Source organism: Nyctereutes procyonoides, unplaced genomic scaffold, assembly GCF_905146905.1.
Source record: "Nyctereutes procyonoides isolate TBG_1078 unplaced genomic scaffold, NYPRO_anot_genome, whole genome shotgun sequence".
In the NCBI taxonomy this organism is placed as follows: domain Eukaryota; kingdom Metazoa; phylum Chordata; class Mammalia; order Carnivora; family Canidae; genus Nyctereutes; species Nyctereutes procyonoides.
Window position 1 is genome coordinate 64,799,257 of NW_026575135.1, and position 16,789 is coordinate 64,816,045.

Genomic DNA, 16,789 nt, shown 5'->3' on the forward strand with positions numbered 1-16,789 from the left:
CTGCCTCGGCTCTTTACCCAGGCTCAGTCTCCAGGCCAACCTGTGGTTCTTGCCAGCTGGGTATTCCTAAAACAATACTCTGCATCTGCCCTCTTCCAGCTCAGACCCAGCCCCTGGCCCCAGTTCCCACAGAGTTCTCCTAGGAGGGATCTTGGGCACGCCTCAGTCTACTACGATGCCTGAATGATAGCGTCTAACGAGGAAACAGAAGTTCAGAGATAGTAATCAGTGACTCTTTGTCAGAGACAACCAAGGGAAAGGAGTAGAAGTGGTGTCCTGATTCCTGGGGTCTTGTTTGTTACTCAGTGTCCCTCTGGGCAGACTGGTGTCTAGTCTGGCTCTCTGTACTGCCACATGGTCCACCAATGCCTTCCAGGTCATGAGCTCTCCACTACACCATGCTGTAAACCTCTTCCTCCTCCTTTCTTCTTCTTCTTCTTTTTTTTTTTTTTAAAGCAGATTTTTTAATTCTTTTTTAATTTTTATTTATTTATTTATGATAGTCACAGAGAGAGAGAGACGCAGAGACATAGGCAGAGGGAGAAGCAGGCTCCATGCACCGGGAGCCCGATGTGGGATTCGATCCTGGGTCTCCAGGATCGCGCCCTGGGCCAAAGCAGGCGCCAAACCGCTGCGCCACCCAGGGATCCCCTCCTCCTTTCTTCTTGTGCAAAGAGCCTAGCTGAAGTCCTAGCTAACTCCCCTGTGAAGTCATTGCTGCCATGATGATATGTGATGAATGATCCCATCCTCTAGGTTCTCATAGGGTGCATGCCCTCATCCTTGAGCTGTATTCATCCTAAGCTTCTCATCACATATGTTATCCTATGAATGCACATATGCACATGTGCTGTGTATGATGCCTTGAACAGAAGTCCTTTGAGGTCAAGGTCCTCTACACACACACGCCCCCACACACCCCTCTGCGTCCCCAGGCCCCACAGGAGGTTCTGACTCAGTTAACATTTATTGCTATGAGTATCTGAGGCCCAGGGAAGGCCGCAGGGATGAAGGAGAGAGACTGTACTCTGGAAGCAGGACTCTACTGTCCATGGCAGACAGAACAGCCTGTGCTTCTGGGGACAGCTTTGGTCCCCAGACCCCTCACCCTAGCTGAGTGAGCCAACATAAAAAATACATACCTGGGCTGGGTGAGCTTGCATCAAGCAGACAGGACATGTCAAACTGGAAGGAGAGAGTTCATGAACTGCTCATTCTTTCCTTGACAGTTAACCTCCGACTTGGACAATAAGGTCTCAAGGCTTCAGAAGCCTAAAGCCATCATGGTCACTTAGGGCATTCTGCTTTGTGGCCTCTTTGCTCCACCATTTCCTTGAGAGAAACCCCCCTCCTAGTTACTTACAAAATTAAATCTGGTCACCGCAACCCTGGAGAGTGTATTCCCATGTAAGAGCACAGATGATACTACACATACAAACACCAAACTCCCCAACATCTTTAAAACCAAAAATAGCACAAGGTACCACCTAATAGTAACACAGGTTTTACACAGTCTTAGAGGTCCCCCCCAGAGCAGCACCCCTCAGACATTTACTGCCCGCTGAGCAGCTAGCCACTCAGGATATACTACAGCTCTATGTCCACCTCTTCTTCAGGGATCTTAAGCCCTAAGAACAGGATTTAAGTAACTGCTCTTTCAGATTCCTTGGGCAGCAGCCAGGGGAGCAGTGGGCTGACTCCCAGAATGCACAAGGCCCGCGGGGCTCTGGGGTGCCCATCCTGTACTGTGACTGCATGTCTGGTGTCTGAACACTTCCCACCCACATACATGCACACCTTCTCCCCAAGGAAGAGCGCCCCTGCCCAACCAGCACCCTCCATTGCTAATTTCCCTGAATGATGTTCTTCTCAAAGGAATGAAAACAAATGAGCTCACTGTTTAATTGCCTCTCCCTTGGTCCCCTGCTTTCTAAGCCAGGGACTGACTAGGACCTAATTGCAGAGCTAAATTTTATCTCACGATGCCTCCTCATCTTCCTCCTCTGTGACTCTCCTGACTTCCACATAGGAGAAGGTGAAATAGGAGCTCTTCATGTGTTCAACCACTCCCTTTAGGTTTTGTGAATTCCCTTCCAAAGCTGGCGAATGGCACCTATACAAACAGATGAGGTCTGTCCCGCCTCAGGGAGGTCTCATGCATGAATCCAGGATGTGAAAACCTAGGTTTGCAAAACTTCTTGTTTGCCAAACAGGCATAAAGTGGGGGAGGGAGGGCGTCGAAAGGGCCTGGATGTCACTTCTCTGGGCCTCAGTTCTCCAGCTCTTAAAATTAGAGGTCAGATGCAAGAGTGTGCAAAGTTGCTTTTAACTCTAAATCGTGGTAATTCTACTTGTGTTTGTAGCAGAATCATTTTAATTACAAAGTCTTCTTACTGTAGATCTTCCTGTAATATTACAGATAGGCATAATGAGTTGATTTCTTAAAAATTCAGCTTACATTAATCGTTTTAGGCACAGCTCACTAAATGAAGAGAGGTCTACCACCATGTTCCTTCTTTTCCAAGTTGTCAGCATCTTTCTTGTACCAACAGAAATGTTGACAAATAAATGGTTTGTGGCAGATCTAGTGATTCTGCATTATTCCGAAATGAATCACTGGGTCCTGAGATTTTTCTAGCCCTATCGAGTGCTCTTTCACCTGCCCACCTTTTCTTGGTTTACCAAAGGCCAGGAACAGGGAACTTAATCATCCATGTTATCCTGATTGTTCACTGGTGTCATCATTTGAGGACAAGAAAGGCATGATGTGTATTCAATCTGATGGCAATTTCAGAAGTGAGGAAGAAAAAGGCTCAGATGTACTGAAGCCGACAGAGCTGGGTGTGTGGGGCAGCATCAGGTCATCAGTGATGTCCACTGTGCAGGAGACAATGTGGCGTGGAGCTCTAAATGGATTTTCCACTTTTAAGTCCTTGCGAGCACACCGCACTCCAAGGCTAATGACTACATAAAAGGAAACATAAGCACATCAAAGTCCAGTCTTTTAGGGCATATGCTGTGCCTTCTACATTATACGTGACATCAGGTCAGCCGCACCCAGGGTTATATATTCCATCAGAGCCTTTCCTCTTTCCCTCTGCAAAGCAAGGGCTGGCGCAGGGAGGGAAAAGGGGAGAGCACTGGTATAGCACTGGTATAGCAATGCATAGCAAGGAATGCAATCACATAAACTGCCACACCTCCTGAGGTTCAGACAGTGAGGACCCTACATGGTGTGGTTGTTTGTGTAATCCCACTGGGCTTTCTGATTCCAGAAGATATGAATAAGTAACCACCAAGGGAAAAACTGAACTCTTCTCTCTCCTATGATAAATGCTCTACTGGGTGTTGGTCCCATTCTCTCTAGTGGAAGTCTCTACTTTGTGTCTCTTTGAGGAGTTATCATCCCTAGGAAGCCCACTTCCTATGGGCAATGTTGACCATGAGGGCCCCAGATGGCTCAGTGGACGTGGGCCACAGTCCTCAGGCATACTCTGTCTTGGCATTTGACTGACCTCAGACACTTGACTAGCACGCTGATGGATCCAAACAGACTTCCTGTAAACCCACCAGGGAAGTGAGGACCCCAGCGAAGACAGAGCATGGTGAGGCAGAGTCACCACAGGTGTCCTGAAGCCTGGAGAATCCACTGCACAGGCGATGGGGAATGGGTGTTACCTGCTAAATGATATTCAAACCAAGGAAGGCTACACTGAGTGTGTAAATGCCTGGGCATATCCCCAACAAATGTACACATCATCAGGAGACAAAGGAAGTGAGCCGAGAATCACTTACTTGTGTTGCACACACCTTGGCGATTTGAAAGAAAAGTGAAACCTAACGGGTGCTACAAAGTCACTGAGTTGTGATAACCTAACACACACAGAAATGAACCTTATTTCATGGCAGCGACCACATCCACACTCTGTTTTCAAGCTGGCCACTCAAAAATGTGAGGTTTCCCTATCTTGTCCTGTAGGTGCTTGGGTCCCTTCCACTGTAGCGGGCTCCAGGCACCTACCAGCCCTGCTGATCTCCTAGTTCCTCTCATCAGAGGTGGCAGGATGCACGCAATGCTCACTACCTCCACCCCTGAGGGGCACAGAAACAGCTGGGGCCTGGGCTCTCCACTTTCTCCTCCAAACACCTGGTCTCTCCACTCCTGGTTTCTCAAACTGGGGTAGAGACAGACACAAGACCACAGAGAGCATCCCCCTGGGTGCCACGCTTGAGGACAGGGGAGGGTGGCTTTTGTACATTACCTGGTACTATCAGGTCAGGGTCAAAAGCACAGATTCTACAGTTAGTTGGCCTCCATTCCACTTTTTCTAGCTTTGTGATTTTTAGGCACAAGTTTTAGCCTCTCAGAAGTTCAGATTCCTTGACCGTTATGTGGAATTAACCCAAAGCGTTTTTATACAAGTATTAAATGGGATAATATACATAATCAGATGCCTAGCACCACATCTGGCATGTGGAAGAGTTTGACACCTTTTAGTTTAAAAACTGTGTCTTCAGTTTGCCAGGCAATGTGAGATGCTGGCAAGCCACTTGGGCTCTGACCTCAGAGATCAAAGACACATGTGCTTGTTTTGACTTTACCATTAAGAGTAGAGAATTTAAGGAACCCTAATTAGGTAAGCCCTTTAGGTTTGGAAGGCACTCTAGAAACCAGATGCAGGGTTCTAAAGTTTTCATCATTTCATGTAATCTTGTTTTAAATCGATTCATTTGATAATGCTTTATTAAGGCTCTCTTATGGGAGAGGCCCAAGGTCAGCCGCTAGGGATTCAGGAAATAAAACATGCACAAACCTTGCCATCAAGGCAACAATGAAGTGGAGGCAACAGAAAAGAACATCAGGAACAGTAACACATGAAAATATGGGACAATGGAGGGAAGTATGGGGTGTTATGGGAATGCCCTCAAAGAGCATCTACTCCAAACAGGGTCCGGTTGAAAATAATGAGCCACGTGAGAGTGATCCCAGTAAAGGAAACAGCATTTGTTGAGGGAAGAAGGGAGGACATGAACAGGCAACACTAGGGCCAGACAGGACAAGCCCAGTGGGGTAGTAGATATTTGTTGTTGTTTTGGTGATTCATGTCAGAACTCCCTTCCTGATTCTGGAGGAGCCCTCCTTTTGCAAGAAGTGGTAGGAGTTAGACTCCTATCTCCCACTCCCAAAGTTGAAAGCAGAAGTTTCCTCTCCCCAGGGGCAGGTGCACTTTCTCACACTCCCCAATCAGCTGATTTCAGGGATTTCTGAAGGCTCAGTATGACCAAAAAACGTTCAGCCACATCTAGAGTCTCGGGAGTGACAAAAATGAAAAATCCAGCAGAGAGGGCTGCGGTAAGGTCCTAACTAGGTGATTCTCGGGTATGGCCTTAGCTCCAAAGCCTGATGCATTTCAGGGGCCAATTTGCAGGCTTTTTGTGGATGTGTGAACTATGCAACGTGCTTCCAATAAATTTTTCAGCTTATGATAGCAGGACTCAGTTTCCACTTCTTATAACCAAGAGTCCTGATGACAGAGGTGTTTACTGTCACCATCAGGGTACAAATGCCGAGGTCTTACAACAAGGCTGGGACAGGGAAGAAGAAAAGGAGATGCACCCAAGAGATAACAAGGAGGATGAACTGCCAGGTGGCAGCTGCAGATAAACAAGAGGGTAGGGTCAAGGACACCTTGCAGATGTGTAGTCTGGAAGCCAAAACGAGAGCAGTGATATATTCATGGGAAAGGCAAAAGGCAGATCACAGTTGTGAAGAGTAGGGAATGACGGGCTCCATCCAGACCTGCTGAGTTTGAGGTTCCTGTGTGACGTTCAAAGCATGGTGTTTACCAGGCAGCTGGCTGTACAGGTGGTTCTCAGAAAAGCCCCAGCTGGAGGTCTAGATAAGAAAGAAAACAGCTAGAAAAAGGAAAGGAGAGCAGAACACTGTAGTTAATGTTATAGGAGCCCAGGAAAGAGTTTAGGAGTGCAGCAACCCTGGTCTCCTAGCACAGCGCTGAGAAAGAAAGAAGGAAAGAAAGGAAGAAAGAGAAGGAAAGGGAGGGGAAGGAAAAGAAAAGAAAAGAAAAGAAAAGAAGAGAAGAGAAGAGAAGAGAAGAGAAGAGAAAAGAAAAGAAAAGAAAGAAAAGAAAAAAGTCTAGTCTGATCAGAACAGGAAAAAATATGAATGCTGGGTCACTGGTGATTTTTAGCACCTGGGAAGTTCCTGGTGATTTTGGAGATTTCCGTGGAATGGTTGAGAAAGACATATTTTGGTGGGATGAGGGGTGACAAGGATTGAGAAACTAGGACCCGTGGGGGAAAAGAATCTTTTTAAAAGATTCATTTAAAGGAGGAATAAATGCCTAAAATTGGACAAAGTGTTGAGGATACTTTAAAGAACAGAGGTCCGTCGTTCATCTTCTAAAGAGGCAACGGTCACCTCTTATCACTTGCCCCGAGGGACCGGACGCAAGGGAGAGGACACAGGGTCCTGCCCTCAAGAGCCTGTGGTCTGGAGGAGACGCTGACCGGCACCAAGTAGCAGAAGAATGGGCGCTCTGAGAGAGGTCCATCGGGGATTCTAATTCAGGCTGGAGGTTCAGAAAAAGCCCCTCTGAGGAACCGAACAGGGGGACAGGTGGGGAGAAGGCTATTTCGGGCAGGAGGACCAGCAAAGCGCCAATACCCTGAAGTAGGGAGCTGAGCATATCTCCATGCAGAAAGCAGGGAAGCAGGAAAGCCCTGGGGCCCATGGGTGGGCGAGGAGCGCACAGTGGAAGGAGCGGCCATCTGTGGTGGGGAGGACCCCTGCTCTACAGACACCGGGAGGGGGTGCATGTGGGCGACGGGGAGTCTGTCACCCCGGGAGCAGGAAGGGGAGGGCGCTGTGTACTGGCTACTGTTTTCTTGGTGAAATGGCAGGCCTGGTGAGGAGGCAGGAGAGAATCTGGCAGGGGGAATGTTCTTATGGGCCGTGGAGGAGGAGCTCACTCACAGCTCTTTCGGCGTAAGGCAACAGCAACGATGGCCTCCTCACTTCCGGGTACCAACGCTGCAAGAACAGGGGCAAAGGAGCCCGTGGTCCCTTGATGCTTAGCAGTAGAAAGGCCCTCAGAGATCTTAGTTGTCATTCATCTTTTTTTTTTTTTCTACTTCATAACTAAGTAATTTACTCAACAGTTTGCAACTAAATGTGAAGAATATGGCCAACGACCTATCTCCTCAGGAAGCCGGAAGCCGCCAGCCACTGGAAACTGGTGATAGCCTCCTTCCTGTGACATTCCCCTTTTTACCACAGTGGGTTTCTTACTTCATTTCTCTTGCTTTCTTATTCACATCAGGCCTGGAATCTTAAATTCATACAGCTTGTAATGAAGTGAGGCCTGGATGATTTCTCTCTGTTTAATACTCAAGCACAATCACCTACTCATTTGCAAGGGGGCAAAATTAGATCAGTTCTTTAGGAGGTGGCTCTAGACTGAGGATGGAGGTTCAGCCCTCCTGGCACAGAGTCAAGTACGTTCTAAGCTATGATGGCTTAACAATATCCCCAGTCATTGGCTTCCACGTTCACTCACATACACAAATATGTTGGCCTCTGAGGACTTCTGAATCGACTTGAAATTTCTTTCAGATTTAACCCCAAAGAAAGTATACCGGTCTTTCACTGAGGCTCAGGATAATGACTTAAAAGTATACCCCACTATAGCCAATCAGGCATGAAGTGTCCAATGGCAATTTTTCTTGCAATGTAGACACTGTAAAGAGCTTGTAGTGATCTCACACTGACTGGGATGCTTAAGTCCATCAGGAGGAAAAAAAAAAAACAGCTAAAGAGAAGGAAAAGGATAAATAAGGATAGAAAAGGTAACCAATAATGATTTACACAGTGTAGCTCTTTTCGTAGACATCTGAGAGGTAGTAAGTAGCCAAACAGAGGGTTCTAGATCACAGCTAACACCCAGCCTTGCAAGACCTGCTGAGGACATGGACACACACACATACGCATGCACGCACACACACCCTTCACTTCCTGGCAGAGGTTACAGAATGATTCTATTAATAAAGCATTTGTTCTATCTCCCTGAAGAGCTATTCCATATTCTACCCCTGTCATCAATTTAAAACTCTAGCATCTCATATCATTATTATTTGTTAAATTCTGTGCTTTCTGCAAAAGGCAGAAGCTAGATAAACTGCTGCAGATCTGCAGAGTGCAAATGATGGCACGTGGAGGAAAGGTGAGGACCAAGTAGAAGGGACCATCAAGAGACCTCTCCACATCCACAGAGCCGGGCAGGAGGGAACAATGTGGATATTCCTAGAAGAGTGTATCATACACCGGGGGACACTGTGTTTCCACCTTCTTCTCGCTCCTTCTTTCCCAGAAGAAAGGAAAAACACACTCAGGGGAAAAAAAAAACAAAACACAAACGATTTAAATGGTACTTGTAATCCATACAAAAGTTCACCAGGTTGGGTTCTCAGTCTGTGTCCTATTTGCGTCGGACAACTTTTGATTTACTCCTAAGTGTTGTTACAAAGACAGCAAAAGCATCCATCAGCACATAGCTCCAGAAGGACAGAGGCCACAGCAAGGACACGTTAATCCCCCAAACTCCCCATCAAGTTCAAAAACAATGCCCCTGGCTGTCATTTCCATTCACAACAGTCTCGTATTTTCTACTAAACAAACCTCTTTTACAGACTTCTCCCCCCATACGGCATAATAAGGTAAACGGCAGCCCACAGAGACTACATTATGAAACCCAGGGCTTTCCTTCGGGAGGGGAGGCGGTAAAAGACAGAAGACGGCAAGCTTCGAGGGATCTCGCTAACCCCTGCCTACCACGGGGAGAATGATGGGGGTGGGGGTGGGGGGTCCTTTCTGCTCCCCAGGCTCCCCGGGACTCCTGGGATTGACTCGAAACTCACCAGCCTCCCAAGAGGCTCCTTGGAAAGAACAGGAATTTCCATAACTCTGCACAGTCTCGGCTCCTAGTCTAATCCCCACTTCCACCCCCACTTACAAGAGGACTTTTGTAGACGCAGAGTTGCAGGAAACAAAGCCTACAAACACTCACACACAAATAAACTCCCTGAACTAACACCAGCGTATAATTGTGTTTGGGTTGGAGGCTTTCCAGCCCGGTCACCCGCTCTGTTAGGAGTAAGTGTAACCCTTTGCTTTGGCAAAGTTAGAAGCCGACAACCCGCCTCGGCTGCAAGGGGCCCAAGGCGCCCCTCGCATCTCGGCGCTCCCTGAAGCCCCCACGGGATGAGTTCACTGCTGAAAAGTCAGAGAGAGAACGAGAGAGAAGGAAAGCCCCAAACGCAAGCAACCTATTCCCCAAACGAAGCTCTTTCAGTTCTCTCTCTCTCTCAGCTTCTTCCCCCTTTGACCGGAAACACAGCGGGTTTCCAATTTCTGAAACCCTCCTGAGGGGCCTGGGCGCCTCCCGGGGCTCCTCCCGGGGCTCCTCCCGGGGCTCCTCCCGGGGCGTCGCTTTGGGCTGCCCTGGAGCGGGCAGCAGCGCTCCTCAGAGCTCGCCCCGCGTTCCAGGAGTCCGCACGGGAGCCCTTTCGCTTCCAGACTATCCAGGACGCAGCCTCTAGCGGGCTGGCTGCGCGCGGACTCGCACCCCGCGGGCCTCGCTCAGGGCTGCGGGTGCCAAGGCACAGGGGCTACGAACTCCGCTCTCCCCGAGCTGCCAGAGTCGCCGCCGCTCAGCCCCCCCCCCCCCCCGATGGGGCTTACCGTCCTTGGGCTCGTCCGCCTCGCACTGCATGGTGGCGGGGGCGCCGGCTGCAGGGGCGGGGGCCGCGGACCTGCGCTCCCACCAGCCCGAGTTCGCTCCGAGGCCCAGGCGCGCGCGCGACGCAAAATAAAAGGCAGGAAAGCCGCTAAAATCAAAACCTCCCCGGGGCGGAGGGGCCGGTTCTGGTGCAGGGATTTTTTTTTTTCTTTTTTTTTTTTTTTCAGGGGGAAAGTTCTGCAAGAGTGACGAATCGCGTCTCGGCTGGGCGGCGGGAGTCCGCCCCCGGGGCCGCGCGCCCCGGCCCGTCGCTGGGCGGAGGCGACCTGGCGCGGCTGGCGGGGCCCGGGCGCTCGCAGGTGGGGCGGAGGGGGCAGCACCAGCCGCTGTGCCCAGCGCGCGCCGCAGCGCCCGGACCCGAGAAACGCGCGCGCGTGAAGGAGATGCCTCTGGGTCTTCGGGCTAACATTCCCCGGAGTGCACTGAACTTTCCTTGCGCTGGGATCTTCTATCAAAAATAATGATGATGATAATAATAATAATAATAATAATGATTTTGAAGCTGCTCTGCTTTGTACGTTATTTTTGCTGGAGAGTAACGTGGATATTGGTCCGTGCGGCTGGAAGGACCAGTTTCAACAGGCAGCAGCGCCTTTTGAAGAAAGTGGGGGCGGCCCCCGCCCCTCACCTTCGCACGGGCAAAGCACCCAGGGCGGCTGACTCAGCACGACCCGGGCGGGCACACTTACTCCAACCCCACCCGGGGGCGGGAGCTGCGGGCGGGGAGCCCCCAGGGAGGTCCTCGCCCCCGAGGGCGCCCTTCCCTCCCTGCCCCAGGGGGAGGCCGGTATTCGGGTTTCTGAAATGCTGATTGGAATGCGGAGCCCGGGGACACACCGCAGTTCTGCCCTCGGGTCGGGTCCACTGGCTCTTATAACTGGCTGAGAGGTGGGCGTCTTGACTTTGCGAAACTTCAGTTTTAACTTCCGAGGAGCGAGGACCAGAGGTGACATTGCTGTACCTGACTTAATGGAGGTATTTTGCACAGCATCAGTTCTATCATCAATCTAAGCCAAAAGATCCTCCAATAATGCACCGAAAGGTCGATTTAGGAATTGTGGGAAACTCATGAAAATCCTTTTCATAAGTTTATTTTCCAGCTGCTTTCTTTTCTCTCATTTCCCATTTTTATATGGGCAAAAACAAAACAAAACAAAACAAGAGTAGACACTCCGGTATAAATTTAGTGAAAAGAATACGCAAAAGATTTGGATTTAAAGAGCCTGAATTAACATGTATCATCTTTATGACCCTGAGCAGATTATTTAATCTCTCTGGGAACCCCTTCCCTCGCATGTAATATGAGGATGAAAAACAGTATTTACTTCACAGATTTATGCGTGGTAGGAAATAAGGTAATACAAGCCAGAAGCAATTTGGAAACCATAAAATACTACACAGATTATTACAAACTACTGCACCACTAAAGTAAATTTTTGTAAAAGATGCTCAGGTTTATTTCAAAATTGGGTTCCATCAGGGAAAACGTTTTTATGCAAGTCACAAGCAGTAAAAGTGTTTATAAATATTAATATAAGGCCTAGATATTAAATCACTTCCTATTGCTGAGTGATTCTCACATGCCTATGACCCTGAACAGACTTTTATCTCAATTTCACTGAAAGGGTAGGATGATGAGAGGAAAATCTAGCCAATGGAGAGAAGGGGAGAAACATCTGGAAAATATCAGTGTTGTGGAGCCTCCTGAAAAGTGACCTCACCACCAAAAGGGTCTAATAAGAGTGTGCACCCTTCTGAAAGTCATGGTGAACTGTGTGGTCCCCTCTGCCACGCATTCTGGGCCAGCAGCTGCAAAGATGCATACGTACCTTCACTCAGTAACCTCAAACTTACAAGGGAGACATGATGATTTTGCTTGCAAAGAAATGCTCAGTCACCAGTAAGAAACGACCTTTCCGGTCCTGCCTAAGCAATCATTCTGGGAGACCTCCCCTCACACATCGTCTGGTCTTGCCCTCCCTCTCCACAGCCCAGATGCCCATGGATGGCCACCAGAAGCCCCCCAGGATGTCAGCCGTGCTGTGTGCCACACAGATAAGACAGCTTCCATTCAGCTATCACTGCACTAAAACTGCAACACCTTTTTCAAGGTGATGATTATGTAAATTCAGACGAGTCAAATCCCAAGCCCGACCCACTACAGGCAGGGCTCACTCTCTTCTTTCACCCTCTTCCTCAGAATTATTTATTAAATGTCCTTTCGCAAGTCCGATGACGTAGAAACTGCATAAGATGTGCTAAAATGCATGCCCCTAACGTTCTGCTTGCTTTTACAACTGGTTCACAAAAAAGGCCTTCAGCCCGGCTCATGTTAGCCAAGGAGAAAGACTGCTGAGTGAACAGCCCCCAGGCTGCCAGGTCAGCCTTATAATCAGCTTAGAGTCATTTTAGCAGCTCCATCTTTGAACACTCACGGGACCCTCAGGAAACCTGGAAAAAACTTCTTTAGTATCTAAATGCAATCCAGCAGTCATCTTGGCAAAGGATGTCCCGATCTAGCTCAAGAGCGAGGAATGCTCAGCTTATTTTAAGAGACTGTATATGGACAAGGATGCTCCTAGGCCAGCAGTATAACCTTGGGCACACAACATGCCCCAGGCCCCAGGCCTCCAGCCTGCAAAGTGAAGCCAAAGGGTAGCTGATTCTCCTGGGCTTCCCTGTCACTTCTGGTATATGCTCAGACAGTCACTTCATCTTGATTTTGTTCTTCTTTTGTTCCAAAGGCGATTAGTCACTTTTCAGCCCCCAGAGACTAATGCTCCAGTACTTCATAACGATTAACCTCCTGTATATGGAATCTGATCACTCCCAAAAATTTAAGAAATACTCCAACATGCTATAGAGTGGCAACATGCTTAGAAGTCACACCAACAATCATTATAGAACACCTGATACAAAATAGCAATTAAGTCAGCAACACACACACACACACACACACACACACACAAAAGTCAGCAACACTTTGTCAGTGAATACCATGTGGCATTTATACACTACCTTAAACTTCTACTCATGTCTAACATTGGGTCTTCCCAGTTCTGTGCCAAGGTGGGAGACGTAAAATGCCAGCTAAGATTCTGACATTTTTTTTTTCATTCATTCAGGCATTATCAACTATGTATAGGTATTTCGTGTCAATGCGTCCTGCTCATCTGGAGCTTACTGGTGTAATTTTGGTAATCTCGACCACAGATCTAAATAATCCAACCTTCCAAGTGACCTTGATTCTAATAGAGGTTTATTAATACCATCTCTTAATTGAATTTTATCACAGAGCAGCAGAAAAATCTCCTCTTAAATTATACCACACAAAAGAGCTGTTTTTTTTTGTTTGCTTTTTTTAAAGAAAAAAAAAAAAAAAGCCTGGATTTTGGGGTCTTTTGCTCAGAGCTAGCCAGGTCAGCAAGTGTTCAGACTCACACAAATGAGAACAGCAGAATTTGAGGTTTATTCAGGAGGTATCGAACTCTAGTCACTTTCAACAATGTAAATTCTCTGCAGTGAAAAATACTAAATTAACCAGACCTACATTCCCAGGTCACAGGAATGTCAGGTCACAACAACATGCATTGTATTAACATTTTTTATTTCTACCCTGCCGACAAGAGGTTGAACAGTTACATATGACATTTTAGGTCAGAAACAAAAGTTGTCTACTTAGCATAAAAAGTGGCTTTCTTCTATTTGACTTGAGGCTTTCCTCAACTTTTCTTGCATTACTTACGTCCACACCCTCGAAAGTCTTTGGAAGACTTCCATGATCAATACATACAGCTGGCTTTCCATCTCTCTCCTCCCATATGGGAAATGTCTGTGTTCTTGGTCTCACCTGGTTGGGGCTTCAGGCTTTGCGTCCTTCTTATCCTTCTCAGACTCTTCTGCATTTTACCTTCCGAAAAAGAGGTGAGGCTACATGGGTGTCTCTCCAGAGCCCTCCCTGCTCCCCACCCGGCCTTGGTGATCTTGCTCTTCTTGCCTTAAGGACATTTTTATTTACGAGAAATAGAGAAGAGGACACTCAGATGAGAACGGAGGTCACTTATGTACCTTCTCAGGAGGCCAAGCACCCCGATGCTCATGCATTGCTGGATACTGAATGAGGCTGGGGGGTGGGGAGTGGGGGCGGGACACAGAGCTGCTGTGAATCAGGAAAGACCCACTGAGATTAAGTGTGGCTATGGAGGAGGGGGAAAGCTGCCTCCCAGGGCCCTGCCGGGGAGTTTGAAGTTTGTTACAGGTAACCCCTCTCATTCTATCCCGGTGACACCACCTTCTCCTGCATCTACACTAATGCTCTGGCTGTGTGAGTGGATAATTCTGAGAGGCTGGGAAGAAGTGCTGACATATGGGGTGAGCACAAGTAGAGACAACAGTACATCTCCGATATACTTGTTTCCTCGGCTTTTCAACGTTTGTGTTATTTTTCTTCTAAGAAATCTTCCTTCCTTGCTAAAAAATGTTCAGCAGATGATTTCAATGCACATACATGCACACACACACTCAAAATCAAGCCTGAAAATATGACCTGAAGAATGTACGATGCATGGTCTTTCTTTTACAATACTTAGCAATGAAAAAAAAAATACTTAGCAATGATGCCTTGCATTCACATAGATTTTAATTTAAAAGAAGAAGAAGAAGAGGGACGCCTGGGTGGCTTAGCGGTTGGGCACCTGCCTTTGGCTCAGGTCATGATCCCAGGATCCCGGATCGAGTCCCTCTGCCTGTGTCTCGCCTCTCTCTCTCTCTCTCTCTCTCTGTGTGTGTGTCTCTCATGAATAAATAAATAAATCTTTAAACAAAATAAAAAATAAGATTAAAAAGAGAAGATTTTATTCAGATTCCCTAGTTATCTCCCTTGGGTCATTATACCCACTTTACTGATATGTCATTCAAGAAAAGGAGGTTATATGAGTTGCTCAAGATCACAAAACTAAGTAATAGTGTTCTTCAGACTGCAGTAAATGCAGTCTAGGCTTCCTGGGTCCTATATCTAGACTTTCTTACTCTGTGAAAGTACTCATGTAAAATTCAAGCCCTTTATTTTTTAGAAGGGTAACTCAAAGAATGCTACATTGGGAGGTTTCCAGAGTTTGAACTGACCAGGATGCTAGCAGAGACTGCTCAAATAGCTGTCTGAATGCTTAGATCAGCCTCAAATGAAAGTTATTCCCTTCCTGATATTCAATGCTTAAATAAACTGTAAGTTCAATAGCTTCTATTTATTCAGCTACATGAAACCACTACCATTTTTTTTTTAAATTAAAAGTTTGGTCAGGACCTTAACTAAACCCGCTCAGCTATGAGGCTGCCAAGAGTAGGGAAAAGAACACCAGGCTCGGTATGGGAGACCTGAGCCAGATCACCATAAACCCAGAAGCACTGCCTCCTGTGCATTAAGATGGTTTTTTTTCCTATTCCTTCTCGTCTCACTTTTCTGCTAAATATGGGCAAGCCAGGGGTGCCTGGATGGTGCAGTTGGTTAAGCAACTGACTCTTGGTTTTGGCTCAGATGATGATCTCAGGGTCATGAGATCAAGCCCTCCATTGAGCCCCATGTCAGGCCCCATGCTCAGTCAGAGTCTGCTTGAGACTCTCTTTCCTTCTCCCCCTCTACACCAACCCCCACCCCCCCTGGCTCTTCTCTCTCAAATAAATAAATAAAATCTTTAAAAACACGTTTTTAAAGATTTTATTTATTTATTCATGAAAGACACAGAGAGAGAGAGAGAGAGAGAAAGAGAGACAGAGACACAGAGGGAGAAGCAGGCTCTATGCAGGGATCCTGACGTGGGACTCGATCCCGGGACTCCAGGACCACGCACGGGCTGAAGGCAGGTGCTAAACTGCTAAGCCACCCAGGGATTCCCTAAAAACCTTTTTTTAAAGGGACAAGCCATTGAACCTCTCTGTTTGCCCATCTATAAAATGGGGCCCAGTCTATGCCATTTATTTAACAGAAGAGAAACAATAGTGAAATGAGGCAAGAATGTGACAAAGCACTGAAAACTCTACAATCCCCCTTTGACTCTTTCCCAAATACTTTCATGAATGAGGCCATGTTGTCTTAGATTGTGGAACATGTATTTGGAAGCTCTAAGTGTGGCCCTAGACACTCCAGATAGGAATGGCGATCTAATGTGTGTGGTCCAGCAACAGAACAGGAACATAGAAGGGCTCAGCTTCTGTATTGTGTCCAGATTCATGGGGCCAGCACAGGGATAACATGAGAGGAGTTCCTAAAGGGGCTCACCAGGGGAAGTAGGGCAGGAGTGAGGCTGAGCCTGGAAGCACCGTGTCACATCAGACCCCTGAATCTGTGGCTTTCCTCCAGAAAAGCAGCAGGAGGAAAAAGGGATCAACAATCATAGTCACAGAAAGTACCACTTGGAGGTAACCTTAGAGCTCACCCCTCTAATCCTCTAGCTGGCTGATGAAGCAATCTCTTATCCACATCCCAAGCAGTAAGCATTTACCCAGACCCTCCTTGCTCACCTCTAGGCAAAGATTCACTCCTTTGGGAGCCTCATCTCCTTTCTGATCAGTAGGAAGCTCCTCCTTATAGTAAACTGCAATTCAAGAGAAGTCTGAAGAGGGGTGCCTGAGTGGCTCAGTGGTTGAGCGTCTGCTTTTGGCTCAGGTTGTGGTCTCAGGGTCCAGGGATCAAGTCCCATATTGGGCTCCCTGCATGGAGCCTGCTTCTCCCTCTGCCTATATCTGCCTATTTTTCTGTGTCTATCATGAATAAATAAATACAATCTTAAAAAAAAAAGAGCAGTAAGAAGAGAAACATAGATTATTTTGTTTCTCCATTTGAGAGAGAGAGAAAGAGAGAGCAAGTAGAGGAGGAGCAGAGAATACCAAGCAGGCTCCATGCTCAGTGCAGAGCCTGACACGGGACTTAATCTCATGACCCCCAGATCATGACCTGAGCTGAAATCAAAAGTTGGTTG

At 47.5% G+C, this 16,789-nt stretch overlaps 1 protein-coding gene across 6 annotated transcripts in view; it reads right to left on the bottom strand.

Moving 5' to 3' along the window:
• TNFAIP8 (TNF alpha induced protein 8) overlaps nt 1-16,789 on the bottom strand; it is a 113,947-nt gene that overhangs the window by 27,640 nt on the left and 69,518 nt on the right. Inside the window, exon 2 of one of the 6 annotated variants that reach the window (XM_055302749.1) lies at nt 13,666-13,725. The exons of 3 other annotated variants lie outside the window; for them this stretch is intronic. In XM_055302749.1, coding sequence (XP_055158724.1) covers nt 13,666-13,720 — 55 coding nt within the window. In that variant the 5' untranslated portion in view covers nt 13,721-13,725. Of the gene's footprint in view, nt 1-8,934; nt 8,954-9,757; nt 10,286-13,665; nt 13,726-16,789 lie in introns of those variants that run through there. 2 more of the 6 variants (XM_055302750.1, XM_055302755.1) reach the window with 2 other exon arrangements.